Genomic DNA, 22,226 nt, shown 5'->3' on the forward strand with positions numbered 1-22,226 from the left:
TCTGCTCGTTAGTAACACAGCCACCAGAAAGCAAAGATTAGCCTGTCCTATCTCCCCACATGCCTCTCATACAGCATGGTCTCCTCCTGCGTTGGCCATAGAGTCTCAGTCAGCAAATGAAGCAGACTGCTGAGTCAAAACTAGCCCGGACGGCTGTTTCTTCCAGATGAAATGGCTTTCAGAGGTCATGTTGCATGAAAAATTAGTATCTTTATAAACACCAGAACCAGGGATCACGTAAAATACTCACACGATACAAGGTTTAAGGGAACTGCCAATGAAGAAATACCACATTCACATCTCTCATCTAAGGCTCACATCTGAGCACGTGCTCAGTGAGGGGAAGGAAGGCCGATCACTTATATTACTGAAACGTTAATTTCCTCCCTCATCCTGCATATGAATTGACCTCTCGTGTTAAATCTACACAGGATGTGACTCTGCTGTATAGTCTTTTTGTGAGAAGAAAAGTGAAATTCCAGGAACTAGAAAGTCCTTGCTTTATTAAATATGAGTTTTACATCAGGGCCAGAGTACAGCCTTACTAATTAACATGCTTGAACTTATTTTACAACTTTACACAGAAACTGCAACTTTGAATAGTATGCATATATATTAAACGATACCCTTAATCTTCAGAATAAATGCATTGGATCACAAGGACAGACACATTCATATTTTCCTGTCAATGAGCTGTAAGGCTCAAATGCTACAGTTCACCAGAATGAACAGTAGTGGGCACTCATGTCCAGCTAAGCTTAACCAGAAAGCCTACCTTTCTCAAAGTAAGAAATAACTTTATAATTTACTTATCTGATTGTTAACAGATGCTAATGATAATCTTATCACTTAAGAGTAACTTTCTGGGTCCAGAAACCTATGGAGACCTATGCTCAAAGCAGCAACATTTAGCTATCAACCATGCCAAGTTTGCTGCCATCTTACTCTGTCTCTACTGACAGAAATTCATCAATTATTCTCTGCAACCCTAGAATTCCAACAGCTCTACCTCTCTGAAAACTCAGGCAGGTTGGGTGGCTCGCAGAGGCCTGGCAGGCTCACTCCCTGGGCTGCTGTTGAAAGGCCCTGCTCTGCTGTGCTTCATTAGCCATTATCCAACAGGTGACAACTGAATCATCTATTGTGTGGGGCCAGGGGCCATCATGGTACCAAGATAAACAGGGCCCTGGTAGGTACCCAAGGAAATCACTATCTAGTGTTAGACAACAACTCTATCTGCAGCTGCCTTCTTGATCCCTGAATGGCCTTGGGCAAAGGGCCTGCTTGGGGGTTCTTCCTCAATCAAATTAGGAAAAGCAGAAGAAAGCAACAGAGTTTTATAATCTTGTGATTCACAACAGCCTAGTTCAACCCCAGGGTATTTTTCTCATAATCCTTAAATATAGACTCACCTTAGGTGATATAGATTAATCCTTGGATACAGATTTGCCTTAGGTGATCCTAAGCAATTAGTTCCATCAACTCTTATCTCTAAATTTTTCATTAAGGAATCTGACTACTGAACTGCACAACCCCAGAGGGCACTCCACAGCCAGGCAACTCCAGGGGGTGCTATTTACTTATGGTTGTGCCTAGTATTCACACAGTTTACACATTTACAAATATAATTAAGCATAATACAGGACTGGATTTTTCTTATTGACCGAACTTTCCTGTATTTACACTTTTCAAAAAAGTATACTGTAACCTATCTATTAAATAACCTAAAAATTGTGAGTTGAGGGGAAATAGTATTTTTAACCATACAAATTTGTAGTCCTACATTTAAAAAAATCATAAATGATGATAGGAAAATGAAAAACGGATTCAGAGGCCTACATTTATTGTTCCACCAAACTGCATCTCTAGAATTAAGTGACATACCAAAGCTATTAAGTTTCTGGATCCAGCTGGCTAATTTTGGCTCCACTTCTTTAAGCTCACTCAAAACATGCAGAAATATCCTTGTCTTTACTCTATTCTTTTCTTGAATCAAGTGACGAATGACATAGTCCACTGCTTCATTTAGAAAATTTCTGTTAGAAAAACAGGTTGTGTAGTCTTCTGTGCTTAAAACCTTCCAAGAAAGCAATTCTTTGAGAAGCTTGGAAGTATTCAGTACACCACATTTAATCTTGTCAGCATACTGCTTTATGCACTGCAGAATTCTGTCGTCGAGGAACTGGCCACTCTGAACACTGTCTACAGTTTCTAAGGATAAATAACAATGGACAGCTGAAGTGAGAAATAAGACCAATTTGCAAAGATATAAACTCAGACAGAAAATAATGTAACATTATATAATAATATAAAACACAACTCAGATGGATTCTTTATGTTCTTTTAATAAATAACTCAAGATTTTAAAATTAGGAATATAAATATTTAACAATAACTTTGAAAAGATATGAAAGTTCACATGAAACCAAACATATCAAAAGGAAGAACCTTCTTTCCATCACTACCTAAACTTTATATTCAAAGAATGTTTAGTCATTAAGAATGCAAAGGGTATTTTTTGGAGTTGAAGGAATCATTTATTCAGTTATGAATTCAACTAATATTTGGCAGTTACTGTTATGTTATCCATCTTATTGTTGGATCCTATGGGGTCAACTCCAAGTTGGAAAATATCTCAGAAGTTCATCTTCCCACCCAGGCACTTCCCTAATGGATGGCCATTTGGCCTCTTGAAGCATGCAAAGTTAAAATACAAACACTGACTAAAGACTTTTTTATTAGGAAAGACAATTTTGATTGATTTGTGAAACTTTCATGGAATACTAGATGAAAAAGAAAGACAGCAAAAGGAAATATTTCATTTTGGAAACAGTAATCATAGTAGAAAGAATATCTTATTCAACTAAAAACAGAAAGTAAATATACCAGCCAATACATCCACAGGAACAGTAAAATTACCAGACATTTCCATGTTGATGGGGGAATGACACAAGACCAGCGTAAAACAGAAGCCAGACCATCATCTTTGTGGCACCTTTTGTGAACTGCTGCTTTATTTGAATTCAGCATTATTTCAGATAATTAGTAGCTAATTTACAGTCCAACACTTTGGAACTTAAATCCACACAGTGGAGTTTACAGAGAACCGTCAAACATACAATCTCACGTCAGATATTTCTACCTTCCCTGCAGAGATGAGCCATCTGACAGAGTTTGCCCCCAGTTAGTGGTAGGCAGGCTTCTGAATCCCTGTGTACTGCTTCCAAGTTCAGTGCTCTTTACAGCAGCCCCTCCCCATCTTGGAGTAACAGAAAATGGTGACAGTATTAAAACACTACCAAATCTAAATTTCAATTCAATAACAATTGATATGAGAATGTCGTGCACTGGATTTCAGCATACCTTTCTGTTCTTCAGTTTTGGGTGGATTACTTTCCCTTAGGTCCTCTTCCATTCTTTCTTGAGCTAATTTTTTTGCTTCCTTTTTTTGGATCTTTCTCTTTATTTTTTTGTCTTCTTTCAGTCTGAGCTTCTCTAGGCTGATAAACATTTACAATTAGTGAGAATTCACCTTTGTTATAACTCAGTTAATTATTTTCCTTGGCCTACTGCAGAAACCATTCTCCAAGCAATAAGTTAGAAGTTTTCCTTTTTAGTTAGAACTTGGCCTGCATATTGTGTTCAATATCAAAAACTGTTGACATATGTGGTCAATTCAGTCAAAATAAGGGTACTTGTTTCATGAATACAAGAACCTCAATAATTGAGTGACTTCTAATTATATAGTTGGTAAGTACAGATTGTATAGATGTTATTTTCACGTATATAAGTTAGTCCTTAGGGTAAATAGGAACAGTAAAAATTACTCTGCAAGATAATACGTGTAAGTGCTCGTTTCAAATTAAATATCCTGCAGTAAAATACTATTTTCACATCCCAATGTTGGCCCACAACACTGGAATTTGATTGATATGGTTATAATGAATTCTCTTCAACAAATAATTTTGTTTATCTTTTCTTTTGCTTTTTCTTGGTCACCAATAATGAAAAAAATCACTTCTTAGAATGGAAAACAAGAAGCAGGACCAAAAAGAAAAGAAAAAAGAATTGGAATTATTTGATCTGAACAAGAAGATACAGAGAAGTGAATAATTTTGACAGTACACTGAGTATTTCAGAGTGAGAAAGAGTCATTGGTTCAAAATCTTTGCTCAAGAGAGACAAAAAGGAAAAATGCTTTTGGAATTAAAGTTTAAACAACTGAGAGCTAAATATAAAATTTTTATCTAAATGCCAAATCTATTAATCAAACACGTCATTTCACAGTATCAAATGTCATAATTTTACTTATAAATTCAATCACTAAATAATGCTTCTGATTCAAGTTTTTATTATTTAACCATTCCAGTCTAATTCTCTTTAAGTTCTGAATATCCATAGAATTCATTTAAAAACCACTTATTTGGGCATGTGTGCACTGCCAATTTAAAACACAGCATAATTTAGATATCTGCATTTAACAGTTACATTCTAATAGACATCATTAAGCTACTGATTGATTGTTAAAAATCTTACCTAGAACATTTCTGTTTCAGAATAGGTCTTGGAGGAACCTTTTCTTTTATGACCTTGTGTTCAAACTTTAAATAAAACAAAGACATCCAAAATTTGTCTCATACTCCCATGACATAAAGCACAAAACCACAAGTAAGAAGCATTTCAGAAGCACACACAGTCAATGTTCAATCTGATAGAGAACAGTGATGACAGTCTGACCCATACAAAAGCCCAGAAAACTAGCAAAATAATTTACTGAAAAGAGGAACAAGAGAGTAGACACACTTTAGGAAGACATTTAAAAAAAATTAAGAATAAGCAGATCAAATAAACTACAAGTATCATTACAACAACCCACTCCTGCCACTCCCATACAGTGAAGTTAAAGGGAATCCCTCAAGACACTCTTCCCCCACTCTAAAAACCCTCACCCTTGCCAACACCGAAAAGTTTACGGGGCATTAAGAAAGGAAGGTTATCAAAAAGAGTAAAAACAGTAAAACCAAAATATAAAAAGCCTCCTTTTCCTATTAGGAAATAAAAGGATGCGAGAATCCTTCATTGCAAAGAAGTGGTCTCACATCCTAATATTTCCTACATTTTCTTAAATTAAGTAACTGTTTTCTTTCCTGGAAAAGAGAAGATCCAAATCATACAACTTCCACAAATTTAAATCATGTTTTAAAAGGTGTAAGCATTTTGGTTATCAACTTAGTAAGATTTCCCCTATATTAGATACTTACTTCACATTTGACTTGACCACCACTGCTGAAGATGATAATTTTAGAAATGATACCTTCACAGTCAGGGGTAAGACAAAGTCCTTGTAGAAAATCCTATTGATTAAAAAAAAAAAGAAAAAGAGTGCTATATCTCAGAATAAATCTATACACGTATGCCATTTTAACCATCATGAACAGCCCAAAATATGGGCTAAAATCTCCTTGAGGGAGGCAGTGAAAGTCCTTGCTCATTGCCATGTGACTTTCGGACTTCCCTATAGGAGGAATATACTTTCGGCTGTAGGGTTGACCATATGACTTGCTTTGATCAATGCAAGGTGAGCTGATATGATGTACACTTTGTCTAATCAAAAATTTCAAGAGACAGAAGCGCCGGAGCTCCGCCCGGGCAGCAGACAAAACTCTCTGTCTGCCGTTAGCAGAGGGGCCACGCTGAGCATTCACGGCTCCGGGAGAGGCCCGGAGAGAATCCCTGAGGGCGGGGCGACCCCCAGCTGCCGTTGCCCACCCCGTGAGGCTAGGGATTGCTGGAGATCTCAGAGAGGACTGGGGCTGGAGAGAGTTCCAGAAACCCAGCTTAGTAGCCTAGGGGGAAACCCTACAGGCTCACAGCAGACTTAGGGAAAGCCTCTGCACAGCACCAGTAGAAGGCACCCAGCCGCCAGCCACAAGGCTGGAAGACCCCAGGGCAAAAGCAACATAGCTAGGTGTACTAACCACAGACTGTAGAAGAAGCCAATAGCTCTCCTGCGACCTATAGAGGACAAGTGAGATTTGGTGGGTGCCGACAGCAACGGAGCGACAAATATAAGTGATCCCACCCCTGGCTGCTGGAAAAGCCCATAACACCGTTGCAGACCCCAAGGAGAGAGCACATCTAGGTGGGCTGCAACAGTAGGCACCTGCAGCCTGAAGCCCCCCTGTGACGGCCCCCACGGCAGAGGAGGGAATCCAAAGGGCCACTGTGGCTACGAAGAGGGGCCCAGGCCCAGTTAGCAACTACGGACAGGATTCCTGGTTGGTGAAATATAAACAGCTGCTCCTCCCACCGCAGCAGCTGAAACAAGTGAAAGGAGCAACTAAACTCTATTTCCATGCGGAGGCACAAATCAACAACATCAAGCAATATGAAAAAATACATTAAATCTCCAGAACAGAAAGAAAGCAACAAATACACAGAAAACAATCCCAAAGAAAATGAGATGTATAACCTAAATGATGATGACTTCAAAACAGCCATCATTAAGATTCTCAATGAGTTAAGAGAGAATTCTGACCGACAACTCAACGAGTTCAGGAGCTATGTCACAAAAGAGTTTGATACGATAAAGAAGAACCAAACAGAAATATTGGAAATGAAGAACACAATAGAGGAGATTAAGAAAAATCTAGATGCTCTGAACAGTAGGGCCGATAATATGGAGGAAAGAATTAGCAATTTGGAAGATGGCAATATAGAATTGTTGCAGGCAGAGGAGGAGAGAGAAGCAAGACTTAAAAGAAATGAAGAAACTCTCCGAGAATTATCAGACACAATTAGGAGATGCAACGTAAGGATTATAGGTAGACCAGAGGGAGAAGAGAAGGAGAAAGGGGCAGAAAACCTATTCAAAGAAATAATGGCTGAGAACTTCCCAAATCTGGTGAGGGAGATGGATCTTCAGGTGACAGAAGCCAATAGATCTCCAAACTTTATCAATGCAAGAAGACCAACTCCACGGCATATAGTAGTGAAGCTAGCAAAAGTCAACGACAAGGAGAAAATATTAAGGACAGCCAGGCAAAAGAAACTAACCTACAAAGGAACCCCCATCAGGCTATCAGCAGATTTCTCAGCAGAAACTTTACAGGCTAGAAGAGAGTGGAATGATATATTCAAAAATCTGAAGGACAAAAATCTACAGCCGAGAATTCTCTACCCAGCGAAAATATCCTTCAAATACGATGGAGAAATAAAAACTTTCCCAGATAAACAAAAATTAAGGGAGTTCATTGCCACAAAACCTCCTCTTCAGGAAATCCTCAGGAAAACCCTCATTCCTGAAAAATCCAAAAAAGGAAAGGGGCTACAAAACCAAGAGCAGAGGAGATAAGTAGAAGGACAACAACAGAGAGTAGCAGCTCTACATCAGAACAGATTAAACCATGGGACGAGAAACAAAGGAAACTGAAAAAAACCGGAAAACAAGACACAAAATGGGAGTGGTAGGCCCCCACGTCTCAATAATCACTCTAAATGTAAATGGATTGAACTCCCCAATCAAAAGACACAGAGTGGCAGGATGGATCAAAGAACAAGATCCAACAATATGCTGCCTCCAGGAAACACACCTCAGCCCCAAAGACAAACACAGACTCAGAGTGAAGGGATGGAGAACAATACTCCAAGCTAATAATGAACAAAAGAAAGCAGGTGTCGCTATACTAATATCAGACAAGGTAGATTTCAAAGCAAAACAGATAAAGAAAGATAAAGAGGGACAGTATATAATGATAAAAGGGACTCTCCACCAAGAAGACATAACACTTATAAATATATACGCACCCAACACAGGAGCACCAAAATTTGTAAAGCAACTCTTAATAGAACTAAAAGAAGACATCAACAACAATACAATAATAGTAGGGGACCTCAACACACCATTAACACCAATGGACAGAACATCCAGACAGAAAATCAACAAGGAAATAATAGAATTAAATGAAAAATTAGACCAGATGGACTTAATAGATATATATAGAACACTTCATCCAAAAACAGCAGGTTACACATTCTTCTCAAGTGCACATGGAACATTCTCAAGGATTGACCATATTTTGGGAACCAAAGCAAACATCAATAAATACAAGAGAGTTGAAATAATATCAAGCATCTTTTCTGATCATAACGCTATTAAACTAGAAATCAACTACAAGAAAAAAGCAGAGAAAGGTGCAAAAATGTGGAGACTAAACAACACGCTTCTCAACAAACAATGGATCATTGAAGAAATTAAAGAAGAAATCAAATATTATCTGGAGACAAATGAAAATGAGAACACGACATACCAAATCATTTGGGATGCAGCAAAAGCAGTCCTAAGAGGGAAATTCATCGCAATACAGGTTCACCTCACTAAACAAGAAAAAGCTCACGTAAGCAACCTCAAACGACACCTAACAGAACTAGAAAAAGAAGAACAAACAAAGCCCAGAGTCAGTAGAAGGAGGGAAATAATAAAAATAAGAGCAGAAATAAACGATAGTGAAACAAAAAAGACAATAGAAAGGATCAATGAAACAAAGAGTTGGTTCTTCGAAAGAATTAACAAAATTGACAAACCCCTAGCCAGACTCACCAAGAAAAGAAGAGAGAAAGCGCAAATTAATAAAATCAGGAATGACAGAGGAGAAATCACAACAGATACCAATGAAATACAAGAGATCATAAGAGAATACTATGAAAAACTATATGCCAACAAATTGAACAACTTGGAAGAAATGGACAAATTCCTAGACTCCTACAATCTCCCCAAACTGAATCAGGAAGAAATGGAGAATCTGAATAGACCAATCACAAGTAAGGAAATAGAAACGGTAATCAAAAACCTCCCCAAAAACAAGAGTCCAGGACCAGACGGCTTCTCTGGAGAATTCTACCAAACATTCAAAGAAGACTTAATACCTATTCTCCTCAAACTGTTCCAGAAAATTGAGAAAGATGGAGAACTCCCTAACACATTCTATGAAGCCAACATCACTCTGATCCCCAAACCTGACAAGGACAACACAAAGAAGGAGAACTACAGGCCGATATCACTGATGAACATAGATGCAAAAATCCTCAACAAAATTTTGGCAAACCGATTACAGCAATACATCAAAAAGATTATACACCATGATCAAGTGGGATTTATACCGGGGACACAGGGATGGTTCAACATCCGCAAGTCAATCAACGTGATACACTACATCAACAAAATGAAAAACAAAAACCACATGATCATCTCAATAGACGCAGAGAAAGCATTCGACAAGATCCAACACCCATTTATGATAAAAACCCTCAGTAAAATGGGTATAGAAGGAAAGTACCTCAACATAATAAAGGCCATATATGATAGACCCACAGCCAACATCATACTCAATGGACAAAAGCTGAAAGCCATCCCTCTGAGGACAGGAACAAGACAAGGGTGCCCACTTTCACCACTCCTATTCAACATAGTACTGGAGGTGCTGGCCAGAGCAATTCGGCAGGAAAAAAAAATAAAAGGAATCCAAATAGGTAACGAAGAAGTAAAACTCGCGTTGTTTGCAGACGACATGATCTTATACATAGAAAACCCCAAAGAATCCACAGAAAAACTATTAGAAATAATCAACAACTACAGCAAAGTAGCAGGGTATAAAATTAACGTGCATAAATCAGTAGCATTTCTATACACTAACAATAAACTAACAGAAAAAGAACTCAAGAACTCTATCCCATTCACAATCGCAACGAAAAGAATAAAATACCTTGGGATAAACTTAACCAAGGAAGTGAAGGATCTATACAATGAAAACTACAAGACTTTCTTGAAAGAAATTGACGATGACATAAAGAGATGGAAAGACATTCCTTGCACATGGATTGGAAGAATAAACATAGTTAAAATGTCCATACTACCTAAAGCAATATACAGATTCAATGCTATCCCAATCAGAATCCCCAGAACATTCTTCACAGAAATTGAACAAACAATCCTAAAATTCATATGGGGGAACAAAAGACCACGAATTGCTAAAGCAATCTTGAGCAAGAAAAACAAAGCCGGCGGAATCACAATCCCCGATTTCAAAACATACTACAAAGCTACAGTGATCAAAACAGCATGGTACTGGTACAAAAACAGGTCCACAGATCAATGGAACAGAATTGAAAGCCCAGAGATAAAACCACACATCTATGGACAGCTAATCTTCGACAAAGGAGCAGAGGGGCTACAATGGAGAAAAGAAAGTCTCTTCAACAAATGGTGCTGGGAAAACTGGACAGCCACATGCAAAAGATTGAAAATCGACCATTCTTTTTCACCACACACCAAAATAAACTCAAAATGGATCAAAGACCTAAAGATTAGGCCTGAGACAATAAGTCTTTTGGAAGAGAATATAGGCAGTACACTCTTTGACATCAGTTTCAAAAGAATCTTTTCGGACACCGTAACTCCTCAGTTGAGGGAAACAATAGAAAGAATAAACAAATGGGACTTCATCAGACTAAAGAGCTTCTTCAAGGCAAGGGAAAACAGAATTGAAACAAAAAAACAGCTCACTAATTGGGAAAAAATATTTACAAGCCACTTATCCGACAAAGGGTTAATCTCCATAATATACAAAGAACTCACACTGCTTAACAACAAAAAAACAAACAACCCGATCAAAAAATGGGCAGAGGACATGAACAGACATTTCTCAAAAGAAGATATGAATATGGCCAATAGACACATGAAAAGATGTTCATCATCGCTAATCATCAGGGAAATGCAAATCAAAACTACACTAAGATATCACCTTACCCCCGTTAGATTGGCAAAAACATCCAAAACCAAGAACGACAAATGTTGGAGAGGTTGTGGAGAAAGAGGAACCCTCATACACTGTTGGTGGGAATGCAAACTGGTACAGCCACTATGGAAAACAGTATGGAGATTTCTCAAAAAGTTAAAAATAGAAATACCCTATGACCCAGCCATCCCATTACTGGGTATCTATCCTAAGAACCTGATATCAGATATCTCAAGAGTCCGTTGCACCCCTATGTTCATCGCAGCATTATTTACAATAGCCAAGACGTGGAACCAGCCTACATGCCCAGAAACTGATGATTGGATAAAGAAGATGTGGTATATATACACAATGGAATACTACTCAGCCATAAAAAAAGACGAAATTGGCCCATTCACAACAATGTGGATGGACCTCGAGGGCATTATGTTAAGCGAAATAAGTCAGTCAGAGAAAGACGAACTCTATATGACTCCACTCATAGGTGGAAATTAGTATATTGAGAAGGAGATCTGATCGGTGGTTACCAGGGAAAAGGGGGGGTGGGGGGAGGGTACGGAGGGGGAAGTGGTGTACCCACAACATGACTAACAAAAATGTACAACTGAAATTTCACAAGCTTGTAATCCATCATAACATTAATAAAAAAAAAAATAAAAAAATAAATAAATAAATAAATAAAAAAATTTCAAGAGACACTGCATGGATTGGCCACTGCTCTTTACCCTTTGCCCCAAGAACATGTTTCAGTCACTCTTCAACACTGATTCAGAAGCCAACAACAGGGGCCGGCTCAGTGGTGCAGTGGTTAAGTTCGCACATTCTGCTTCGGCAGCCCAGGGTTCACCGGTTCAGATCTCGGGTGCGCACATGGCACTGCTTGGCAAGCCATGCTGTAGCAGGTGTCCCACATATAAAGTAGAGGAAGATGGGTATGGATGTTAGCTCAGGGCCAGTCTTCCTCAGCAAAAAACAGGACTGGCAGCAGTTACCTCAGGGTTAATCTTCCTCAAAAAAAAAGAAAAAAGAAAAGAAACAAAGAACACAGCCACACAGACTGGAGCTGCTACAGCCCAACCCTGGCCAACAGCTGCAGAACTTCAGGACAAGTAAAACAAGCAAAGAATGAAGCTTTCTTATTGTAAGTCATGAGATGTTTGGGTTGTATGTGACTTTGGCATATCCTAATGAAACCTGACTAATTTACAAAAGGTATTTAAACCCATGGGAATGGTTAAGACCACTAAGAAAGCGTGTCAATTAAGTGAGACAAAGACATAGCAGAAGTGACTAATGGCAACAGTTATTTGGTCATATCATTATGTCTTTAGTTAACTATGTGAAAGTGTATAAAACGTGAGAATTTATTTCTACCAAACTTGAATAATTTCTATTGCTAATAGACACCTAGCACAACCACTTTATTTATTTCTCCCAGTGAGGACAGGGGTTTGTGTGAGCCTATGGAGTGTAGAAAAAGTTTTTTTCTTTCTTTTTTTTTTTTAAAGGCCATAGCTTATATGGATTAGAAACAAATTCTATGAATGCAAATAAGATGAGAAAATCCCGCCTTCTCTCAAAGCATACCCAACTAATGAGAATTCACATCATTATGTTGCTAATTAAGAGAAAACCCAATGAAAAGTGACAGTAGAAAATTTAAGTTGATTTCTTTTATATCTCATCAAATTTTGGCAGAAAACAAAAAAATCTGAGCCCCAATTGTACATCATAACTCCAAAGTAATTAAATAAAAGATCCCTGAAGGACTCAAATTGTCAGTGCATAATTTAAGACCTATATTTTAAAATGAGACACTAACATTTTTATATTTGATCGTAACGTTCCCAATGTCAACGTGGTTAAGCAAGCTATTAAAGACCTCTACAGTGACTGCCTTCATACTTGCACAAAATAAAAACAAAAACTGATTTCCTACTTCATCATTAAAGTTTTAATTTGAAACTTTCTAATTATGTCTAGAATGCATAGGAAGGATTTACATTCATTTAAGACATTCTCTGAGGATTCTCGGGGGGAAAAAACCCAAGTAAACTAAGCATACTAAAAAATCCAGACAATTTTATTAGCCTTACCTTGTCAATTTTATCATTAAAGGTTGTTGTTTTTAACTTCTTCCAACAGTTCATGTGAAATTCTATTTTACAGTATTGGCAACAGCTGATTCGTATAAAACCCTGTGGGTTTAAAAAAGTTTTTAATTCACATTTTAAAGATGTCTATGCATATACACACTCTGTCACACTCACGATCCACATATTAAAGAGAGAGAGCTGTCTGTATTCATCTAGCAGACGTAACTAGACATCACATTTCCTCGTGCAGGGGTACAATCCTGCTGTACCCTAGGATGCCTAGTGCCGGAGCTTGACTCACATATTCATTTCCACAGCTACAGGTGCATTATCTTTTACAATGTGTCAAATATTTTATAAACATTATTTCATCTGATCTACTAACCAGGGACAGTGCAACAGTGGGCAGTTACTATATTCTTGAATAAACTAAGGACAAGTAACTTATTCACTCAATTAAGTACCACACGTGGTCTCAAACTTACGTCTCCAGGACCTCAGTGATCACAATGTCCTTTAGATTCTTCAACTCTAATTTTACAAGAGATTAGAATTGCAACAAATCAGAGGTAACAACCTCATTTTGCTTCCCGTGCTCTTAAAGAACAGGCCATTATATGGAATAGAGGCTAGAAAAGGGAAATGGAATTAGCCAGCCTGCCTTCTCAGGTCACCACTCTGCTCTCAGTGTTTATTTCCACAGCTCTCGGTTCCCATGTGAGATGATGCAGACCCAAAGAAGTCCAGGGGAACCGGTGGACAATGGAACATAAAATTACTGGCAAGCCAAAGAACTTGGGTGCCTCCAATTACAGGATGTATTCTAAATCCATTTTATGGCACAATTCTGTAAGTTAATGTCCTGGTATACATTCAACATTTACCTTAAAGTCTGGATCAGTTATGTATATCTGGATTTTGGAATATCCATGGCACTTCTGATAGCAACAAATGGCATCTGGCACTGGAGGGAACCTGCATTCTTCAATAAATTTCTCTAATAGCATCTAAAACAGAAATAAATAAAAATAACACTACTACAACACTAATTCGTCAATAAAAATGCTTGTGATTTCGGGGCCCGCCCCATAGCATAGTGGTTAAGTTTAGTGCGTTCTGCTTCAGCACCCTGAGTTCACAGGTTTGGTTCTGGGCACAGACTTACATCATTTATCAAGCCACGATGTGGCAGGTGGCCCTCATACAAAATAGAGGAAGATTGGCACAGATGTTAGCTCAGGGCCAATCTTCCTCAGCAAAACAGGAAGTAAATAATTAAAAACGTTTGTGATTTCAATAACCTCTTGCCATCAAAATATTTTCAACATAGGAATGACAATTTTTTTTTAGCCAAGAACAAACTATATACAGCTTTTAAAGTTTTTCCTTTTAGAAGGAGGCTGATAGACATCTCAAGAGAGAAAGATCAGAAAAAAAGGATTAAAGAAAAAATTTTCAGAATTCCAAAATCTTATCCTGTTATAATCCTCAAACCTCATTTTCTAATATATAGGTCTTAGAAATCTCCTTTAAGCATTCAGAGGGAGTCAAATAAGGCTGACTAACCCTTAGGACTCCACTATTCTCCTCCTTCCCAGTGTCACCTGACCTAGGATCCTAACACCCTCATTTATCTGCCGCCCTGAAGCCTTGCCACTTGTGCTTGTTCATTCCCTGGAGAATTAGCCCACCGCCTACTAAAGCTTCCAAGATTCTCATGCCATGTTTCTGGTGCTAGCTTTTTGTTATCAATAGTTCCTATGCCCCCACCACAATCTAGTATAAAGAGGAAAATCCAACGATCCCTGGGTTTTGTGTTTTATTTTCTTATAACAGTTCTGTTGAAATAATTCGCACATCATATAATTCACTTCACACACTCAAAGTGTATAGTTCAGCAGTTTTTAGTATATTCACAGGGTTGTACAACCATCGCCACAATCTAAATTTTAACATTTTCATCAGCCAACAAGAAATCTCACACTCATTAACAGTCCCTCCCCATGTTCCCCCAATCCCCTAGCTCCTGACAACCACTAATCTACTTTCTGTCTTTATATATAGATTTGCCTATTCTGGAGATTTCAAATAAAGAGAGCCATACAGCATGTGGCCTTTTGTGTCTGGCTTCTTTTATTGGGCATAACATTTTCAAGGTTCATCCATGTTCTAACACATATCAGTACTTCGCTCCTTTTTATGGCTGAGTAATATTCAACTGTATGGATAGGCCATATTTTATTTACCGTTCATCAGTTGACACACACTTGAGCTGTTTCCACTTTTTGGCTATTATGAATAATGCTGTTTGAACAGTCATGCACAAGTTTTTGTGAGAACCCAGTTTTCCTTTCTCTGTATATACGTAGGAGTGAAACTGCTAGGTCAGATGGTAACTCTGTCTTTAACCTGTTAAGGAACTACTAGACTATTTTCCAAAGCAGCTGAACCATTTTACATGCTTACTAGCAATGTATGGGAGTTCTGATTTCTCCATCCTCAGCAACACTTGTCATTGTCTGCCTTCTTGAGTACAGCCATTCTAGTGGGCGTGAAGTAGTATCTCACTGTGGCTTTAATGTGCATTTCTCTAACGGCTCATGTTGTTGAACACCTTTCACATGCTTATTAGCTATCTGTATAACTTCTGAGCACATATGTCTATTCACATCCTTTGGCTACTTTTAATTAGATTGTCTTTTTATTACTGAGTCTAAGAGTTGACCCCAGTGCTTTTAAAGGCTTCAGCCAAAAGCAAGTTCTGAGTACATGTCAGAGTTCACCAGAAATAAAAACCTATCCCTCAATTCACACACAATTTAGTCCTTGCAGAACTAGCAAAGCAGCTTCTGCTTCTGAGTATGAGACTAAATTTATATTTTCCTGGTCTTCAAGCACCATCACAATAACGATGCTACATCTTTCTCTAAGTACAACCAGTACAACACACTGCTCAATAATGCACACTCTGGAGTCAGAACGCCTAGACCAAGTCCCAGCTCCGCCATTTCCTAGCTGTTGAACCTTCAGCTCCCCACCTGGCCTGTTTAAACCTAATCTTCCTCATCAGTGACGTGGGAACAATCATAGTACTCATCCGCAGGGCTGCTGTGAGGATTAAACGTAAAGACGAGTGGAAGGTGTGTGGCTGCACACAGGAAACATTCAACAGACGTCAGCAACTCTCAGTCTTTAGAGGGGAAAAGCACATGAGGGTGCTGAGGACAGAGAGTCCCGCCTCTTTGTCTTCTGACAGCGGAGTCAGTCAGTGCGCATGGGCTCTTACAGTCAGTAAGAAGCTCTCTGCAGAAATAAATAGTTACCTTTATTTTTCCTGGCCGAGTCTCCTCAATAATCACATTACTTGTGGGCCAAGTTAACACTCCAGGAAGACGACAAATCAAGGTTCTTGCTTTCTCGAAATGATTAAGAGCATCTAGAAATCTAAAGTCATAATTATGAAGAAAGAATGTATTAATGATATGACATGAATTTTCATTCCCCAAAACAAAAGTTACAGAGATTTCAAACTTACTAGTACGAGTACACTTCATAAATCACTGTACAGAAATATTCTATATAACCTATGTTTCCTTTAAAAAAACCAAGACATTATGCTGTTTGCTAGAAAAGCAACACAAATTAAACACAAATCTGCCTGGACTCGGGCTTTATTATGGTAGGTGCACACCAGTCCTTTCAAAGTAGTAATTTTTAAGGTTTCCAACAATTAAAACAGAAAATTGAAGAATCTGATTGTTCTATTCTTGTTCATCTCATTTACTAAGCTAATTAAAGTAGATTCTTTAGAGAAATGGAAACCCTCCACTTCAACTAATTAATCATAAACAGGGAAATTTTTTTTAACTTGACTCTATAGTGAAGTTGTATCTATAGTAAAAGTCACTCTGCTGAAAAAATTTTAAAGAAATCATATATTCTAGACATCTTTCTTCAACCATAAAGTAGTGAACTATTTTAACAGAACAAACATATATGTAAATTATTTTAACAACAAATATGAAGTGTTTCAGTTCTGCTTTATGGTTTAAACAATAATGTCAATAGCTTCCCACAGTCCGTTCAACGAAAGAATACAGTGATGTGCTGCATGATGACATTCGGAGCAGCGATGAGCTGCACATACAAGGGTGCTTTCATAAGATCAGCACCATGCAGGCCAGAGGTGTAGTGGCCACACCACCTGGGTTTATGTAAATGCACACTATGATGTTTGCACGACAACAAAATCACCAAACGATGCATTTCTCACAAGGCATCTCCGTCGTTCAACGATGCACAACTGTACTAAAATACTGGACTAGAATGTTAATCAAGCCTTTTCTCTTCAGACTAGACAAGAAAGAGGGTTTCCTGCTTTCTCCAATCTTGAAATGATTTCCCAGTTGAACTTATTTCTTCCTAAGGGTATAGAAAAATTCACCTGCAGAAAAGCTAGACCACCACCCACCGTAAGACAGTGATAAAGAGCAGGACTTTACACCAGAAACTACACATTACAACAGCAAAAAACAGCAGATGAGACAATGAACCGTACACCAGATTATTTTGAAATTAAAATTTAAATGCCTTTCAAAACGGCAAAGACTTTTCCGTTTACCACAATCCCCACAATGTTACACATTTATGTCATTTTCCTGGATCTTGTGAATATCTGCATGTGACCTCTGCATTAAACAGGTCTCCTAAACAATTTACACTGAACTTCGAAATTAATTTCATTTCCTATTACTATACACGTGATTGCTAAATCCTTACTTCCCCCACCTCTACTCGATTCTTAATATAGTTCACAACTTCAGGAAGTCAAAGAACTTTCTTTAATGTTTAAAAATCTATAAAGGAGGTTCTAGGCGTACTCCCAAGAGTACCAATGGTCTGATAAAATTTCCCCTAAAAACTTACAGGAAATTTTAAGGATAATCAAAAGTTATGAATGAATACTCATAACTCATTAGACTTCGAATGAGTTATCAGACTGAAGCGTAAAGTAGTCTGGTTTCTACTAACCTGTTTTTTTTCAAATATACTTTCCCAATTCCACAGTAGGCCAAGCAATCAAGTCCCTCATTGGGGTAGTGTTCAATCATCCTCTTAAATTGGTTTTCAGCTTCAGATAATTCCTTCAGTAGCAATAAAAACAACGATCACTCACAAAAAGAAAAATGCTGGAACAGATTTTATCTGAAGGTTGATTCTTTTTGTGTAACTGTATATCCAAAAATTTCTATGGCAAAATTACACCTTCTGCATTTCATTTTCTTAACAGTTATATAAATTTTGACCATATGAACATTTGGAGACACAACCAAACTGATCCAGTTCCAGGATGAAAAGTTGGCACTGAACACATCGGACAACCAACCAAATGAGCATTTTGCTAACACTCACGGAGGGCCCGGTGTGTGCTAGCCAACACTAAAAGGTGTGAATTCATGGTAAAAAGACTGACTTGGATGCAAACACACCATAACACGTACCCTAGTAAGTGCTGCTCCCTTGGGAGCACAGGCATTCCAACGACGGTGCCACAAGTCTTGTGGTGTAAGACAAATGCTCTGTCTTAAGAATAGCTCTTCAGCAAAAGTTTTACAGAGCTTAGAGTACGTTCTTTTTTTTTTTTTTGAGAAGATTAGCCCTGAGCTAACTACTGCCAATCCTCCTCTTTTTGCTGAGGAAGACTGGCCCTGAGCTAACATCCATGCCCACCTTCCTCTACTTTGTACGTGGGACGCCTACTACAGCATGGCTTTTTGCCAAGCAGTGCCACGTCCACACCCGGGATCCAAACCGGCGAACCCCGGGCCACCGAGAAACAGAACATATGAACTTAACTGCCGCACCACCAGGCTGGCCTCAGAATACATTCTTTCGAATATTTTCAAAAGTGGAAACCTCTGTGCTTTGAATGAATTTTGTTTTAGAAAACACCCAAAAGACCCTTAGCTCAAGGCAATACTGGTAACCCCATTGTGAGTGAAAAAGGAAATGTCACTACAAAATGGAGTTAAGAAGAAGCTTTGAGGCCAGTTCCAAAGAAGGCATTCCAAAAATGTTAAGCAAGGGCTGTACTGGTGTAAATACACTGCTTCCTTCTGGGGTTACTTTGAATGATGAAATTCTTTTAAATGTCTAAGTTCTGTCATACCTGTTTGTTTTATTGTTATTTTTAATCAATCACACTACTTCAAAGTAAATCACAAATGTAATAAACTACTTCTTCAATTCCAATAGGGCAAAACAAAATATTTATTATTACTCTGCCAAGAATAGAAGATTTGAGATCATGAAGTCCTGTCTCCAACAATCTATTAGAAAAAAGAATTAGGCCTCAACGGAAGACATTCATCTGCCACATTAAGAACAAGGAAAGAAGTACGTCACAAAGAAAACGAACCTCAGGCACCATGGGCTACTCAGAGAGGAGAATATAAAAGACGACTTGACTCTTCTTAGGTAGCAATTAGGGTTAAGCCTTCATGTAGCCAAGGAAGCTTGGAGCCCAAGTTGGTAGAAAGGATATACTATACCTGAGGTAACTCTTGAGCCATTTCAATCTTTATCGAAAACTCAAAACCATGGAAAGAAAGGTATAACACTGAAGAGTGCAGGTATGTAAGCTTTCCAGGAGAGTACTGAAGGACCATGTAACAGAAACCAAGTGTGCTCATACCTATACGCCAACTGTATGTGGTTACGGGAAGCCTACATTCTAGAAAATAATAAAATACCCACGTACTCCCACCCAGAACTAAAAGATATTAACATCATTTTTACTTTAGTTTTTTTTAAATAAAATAGCATAAGTCGAACTCTCCTTTCTTAACCTCCCTGGCTCATTCCATCCTTCCATCACTAAATGCAACCACTATCTTAAATGTGATGTAGGGCTAGTCCATGTTTTTTTACTTTTACATGATGCACAGATAGTCATAAACAATCTATATTATTATATTGTACATTTTCCAAACTGTACATAAGTGGTATCACAATTTTTATTATGTCTCCAACTTGTCTTTTTCCGTCTACATGTTTCTGAGCTCTACCATGATACATGAAGTCCTTTACCTTTTATACAAATAAAAAGTAGATTCCCACTGGTTGTCTGGCATAGCTTTTTGACAATGGGAGCACAAACTTTTCTCTTAAAAAAAACACCACAAACTAAATTAAACTCAGGTATTTTAGAAAAAATTATCAAGAAAGTACACAGAAGGAAGTACGCAAAAATGGGAAAGCTATTTTTACATATCTTCTAAAAGTAATGGCATATTTTAATTGTTTATTATCTCTATTACAAATCTTACCTCAGGCTGTCCTATTCCAAGGAGAGAAATGGCAAGTCCGTAGACTACTAAGACATAGTTAATCATGGCCAGGTTCAATTGCTGTCAATAAAAATGCTCTAGTTAAAAATCCAAACATAATTCTGCTCAATGTGCATCATATCAACCCATTATCCACAACAGAAAAAGAAGCGTAATAAAATCTCACTGATCATTGTGATTGGGATAAAGGCCAAAGAGAATTAGAAAATACGTTTTGCAAAGATATGCAGTTATACTTCTACCAAGTATTTAAAACACAGAATCACTGTCTCAGAGTTCCCTGAAGGCACGGTTCCTAAGAGGGTAGAGTAACTGAAGTCATACTTTTTTGCATATAAGTGGGCACTACTGACAGATTAAGACATTTGCTTTCTTACAACTGTGCATAGACTATTTCCCTAACTAATACTTTCCTTCTGGATGAAAAGATGTGACTAAAGGGAGTCCAAATCCTTGATTTAGTACTTTAATAAGAGAAAAGCCAACAGTTCTAATGAATCCCAACTAGAGTGCCAGGAAAGAGTCTAAACCTGTGTCGCTGGGTCGTTTATCGTGCAAGCATTAAGGCTGAATCAGAGCATCACCTGCTTCTCACAACCTGGGGCAGAGTCAGCCCACCTCAGCGAGGTCTAAGGCATATTAATACTGTGACGTTAAAGCCTTGGTTCTCTTCTACACTCATCTGAATGGCATCAGCATCCATAAACAGGTTACAAGATGGCAATTCTACCTTTATTTTTTGAGGATCTAAACCGTTGAGCAACTCCGTGAAGGCCTGTGCGGCGCTGCGGCAGCGCTGCTCCAACAAAGCCGTGTAACCATCCTGGATCAAGCTCCTCAGCATTTTCATTATATTAGCAAAATCCTGCAAGAAAGAAATCCTGTTTCAGTAATCCACAGCTACACGTGTTTAGTCTAGAATTTAAAATGCCAAAGTGCATCACAAGGCAGTTATGTTTTAGAACTGATCATAAAATGTGTAAAAAAATACCCAAAGCTACCCTTTATGCGTTATATTCCTTTCTCTGCACAGCACCTTTAAAGTGAAAATTAAAAGGTACTGCTTCACCATCTTCATTCTGACACTTCTCCTGCTGCCCATGGCAGAAAGGGTGGTTCATTTTAAACTACATGATGCTAAGCCTCACTCACTTCTCCAGACTAAACAGACGGTATTTGGAAGTTTTAACAGCACAAACAGAGAACACCAGCTGCCATTTAAATAAGTAAATTGTTTGACAGGGATTAGAACAATTAAACAAATAAGAACAAGCAATCAATTTTACTGATCACTATCAGATTTTAATAACTGCCCTTGTGCTCTGGAACAAACCTCAATTCTCAGCAAGAAACGGATATTTCAATCTTTAGCTCTAGCCCTACCCAATATGGACATGAATATAATTAGATAAAATTATCAGGAGAGATATTAGTAAGTTAAAGAGAAGAGCATCAGAAATAAAAAAACAAAAACAAAATTGCTATAATGTACTCTGAAATAATGTGAGGAAAAAAACTTTCTAATTTGAATATATGTGCATATACACTATAAACTGAATTCAAATTTTAGTTACATGGCAAAAGCTATAAGTTACAAATGGTCCGTGAAGATTGGAGAGGCAAGACTAGAAGTTAAGCTAGACCTCTTCATTCCTTGCCATACAGGTGTATACCATTCAAAGGAGCAGGAAATGCAAATATGTGTGTGATATTCCTCACTGCTCCTAACAATAAAGATCCAAAAGGAGACCCCACAGCATGAAGCATGGAGGGAAAAGCAGTTTGGTCACACATGAACAAAAGCTGCCCACTGGTTTACATTCAATGAAATCAAAGTTTAGGAGAACTTTCCCCCAGAATACACATGGAGAGAGCAACTGTCCCATACAGCTAGTGTTTACTACAGCATTGAAAAGCCTCAATGACGGCCATATTTATGTTAAGATATGAATTTTAAAAGTTATAGAAGATGTGCTACGCCGACAAGT

At 38.1% G+C, this 22,226-nt stretch overlaps 1 protein-coding gene across 1 annotated transcript in view; it reads right to left on the reverse strand.

Annotated features, from left to right (window-relative positions):
* Window positions 1-22,226, reverse strand: part of LOC124234254 (E3 ubiquitin-protein ligase TTC3-like) — a 121,475-nt gene that overhangs the window by 54,385 nt on the left and 44,864 nt on the right. Inside the window, exons 18-27 of the mRNA XM_046651505.1 lie at window positions 20,969-21,103; window positions 20,218-20,298; window positions 17,921-18,033; window positions 16,213-16,333; window positions 13,774-13,896; window positions 12,890-12,991; window positions 5,262-5,354; window positions 4,537-4,601; window positions 3,364-3,500; window positions 1,885-2,211 (exon numbers count right to left, since the gene is read on the reverse strand). Of these exons, the coding sequence (XP_046507461.1) occupies window positions 1,885-2,211; window positions 3,364-3,500; window positions 4,537-4,601; window positions 5,262-5,354; window positions 12,890-12,991; window positions 13,774-13,896; window positions 16,213-16,333; window positions 17,921-18,033; window positions 20,218-20,298; window positions 20,969-21,103 (1,297 nt within the window). The remainder of the gene's footprint in view (window positions 1-1,884; window positions 2,212-3,363; window positions 3,501-4,536; window positions 4,602-5,261; window positions 5,355-12,889; window positions 12,992-13,773; window positions 13,897-16,212; window positions 16,334-17,920; window positions 18,034-20,217; window positions 20,299-20,968; window positions 21,104-22,226) is intronic.

The sequence above is a fragment of the Equus quagga genome, unplaced genomic scaffold (assembly GCF_021613505.1).
Source record: "Equus quagga isolate Etosha38 unplaced genomic scaffold, UCLA_HA_Equagga_1.0 73442_RagTag, whole genome shotgun sequence".
NCBI classification, from domain to species: Eukaryota; Metazoa; Chordata; class Mammalia; order Perissodactyla; family Equidae; genus Equus; species Equus quagga.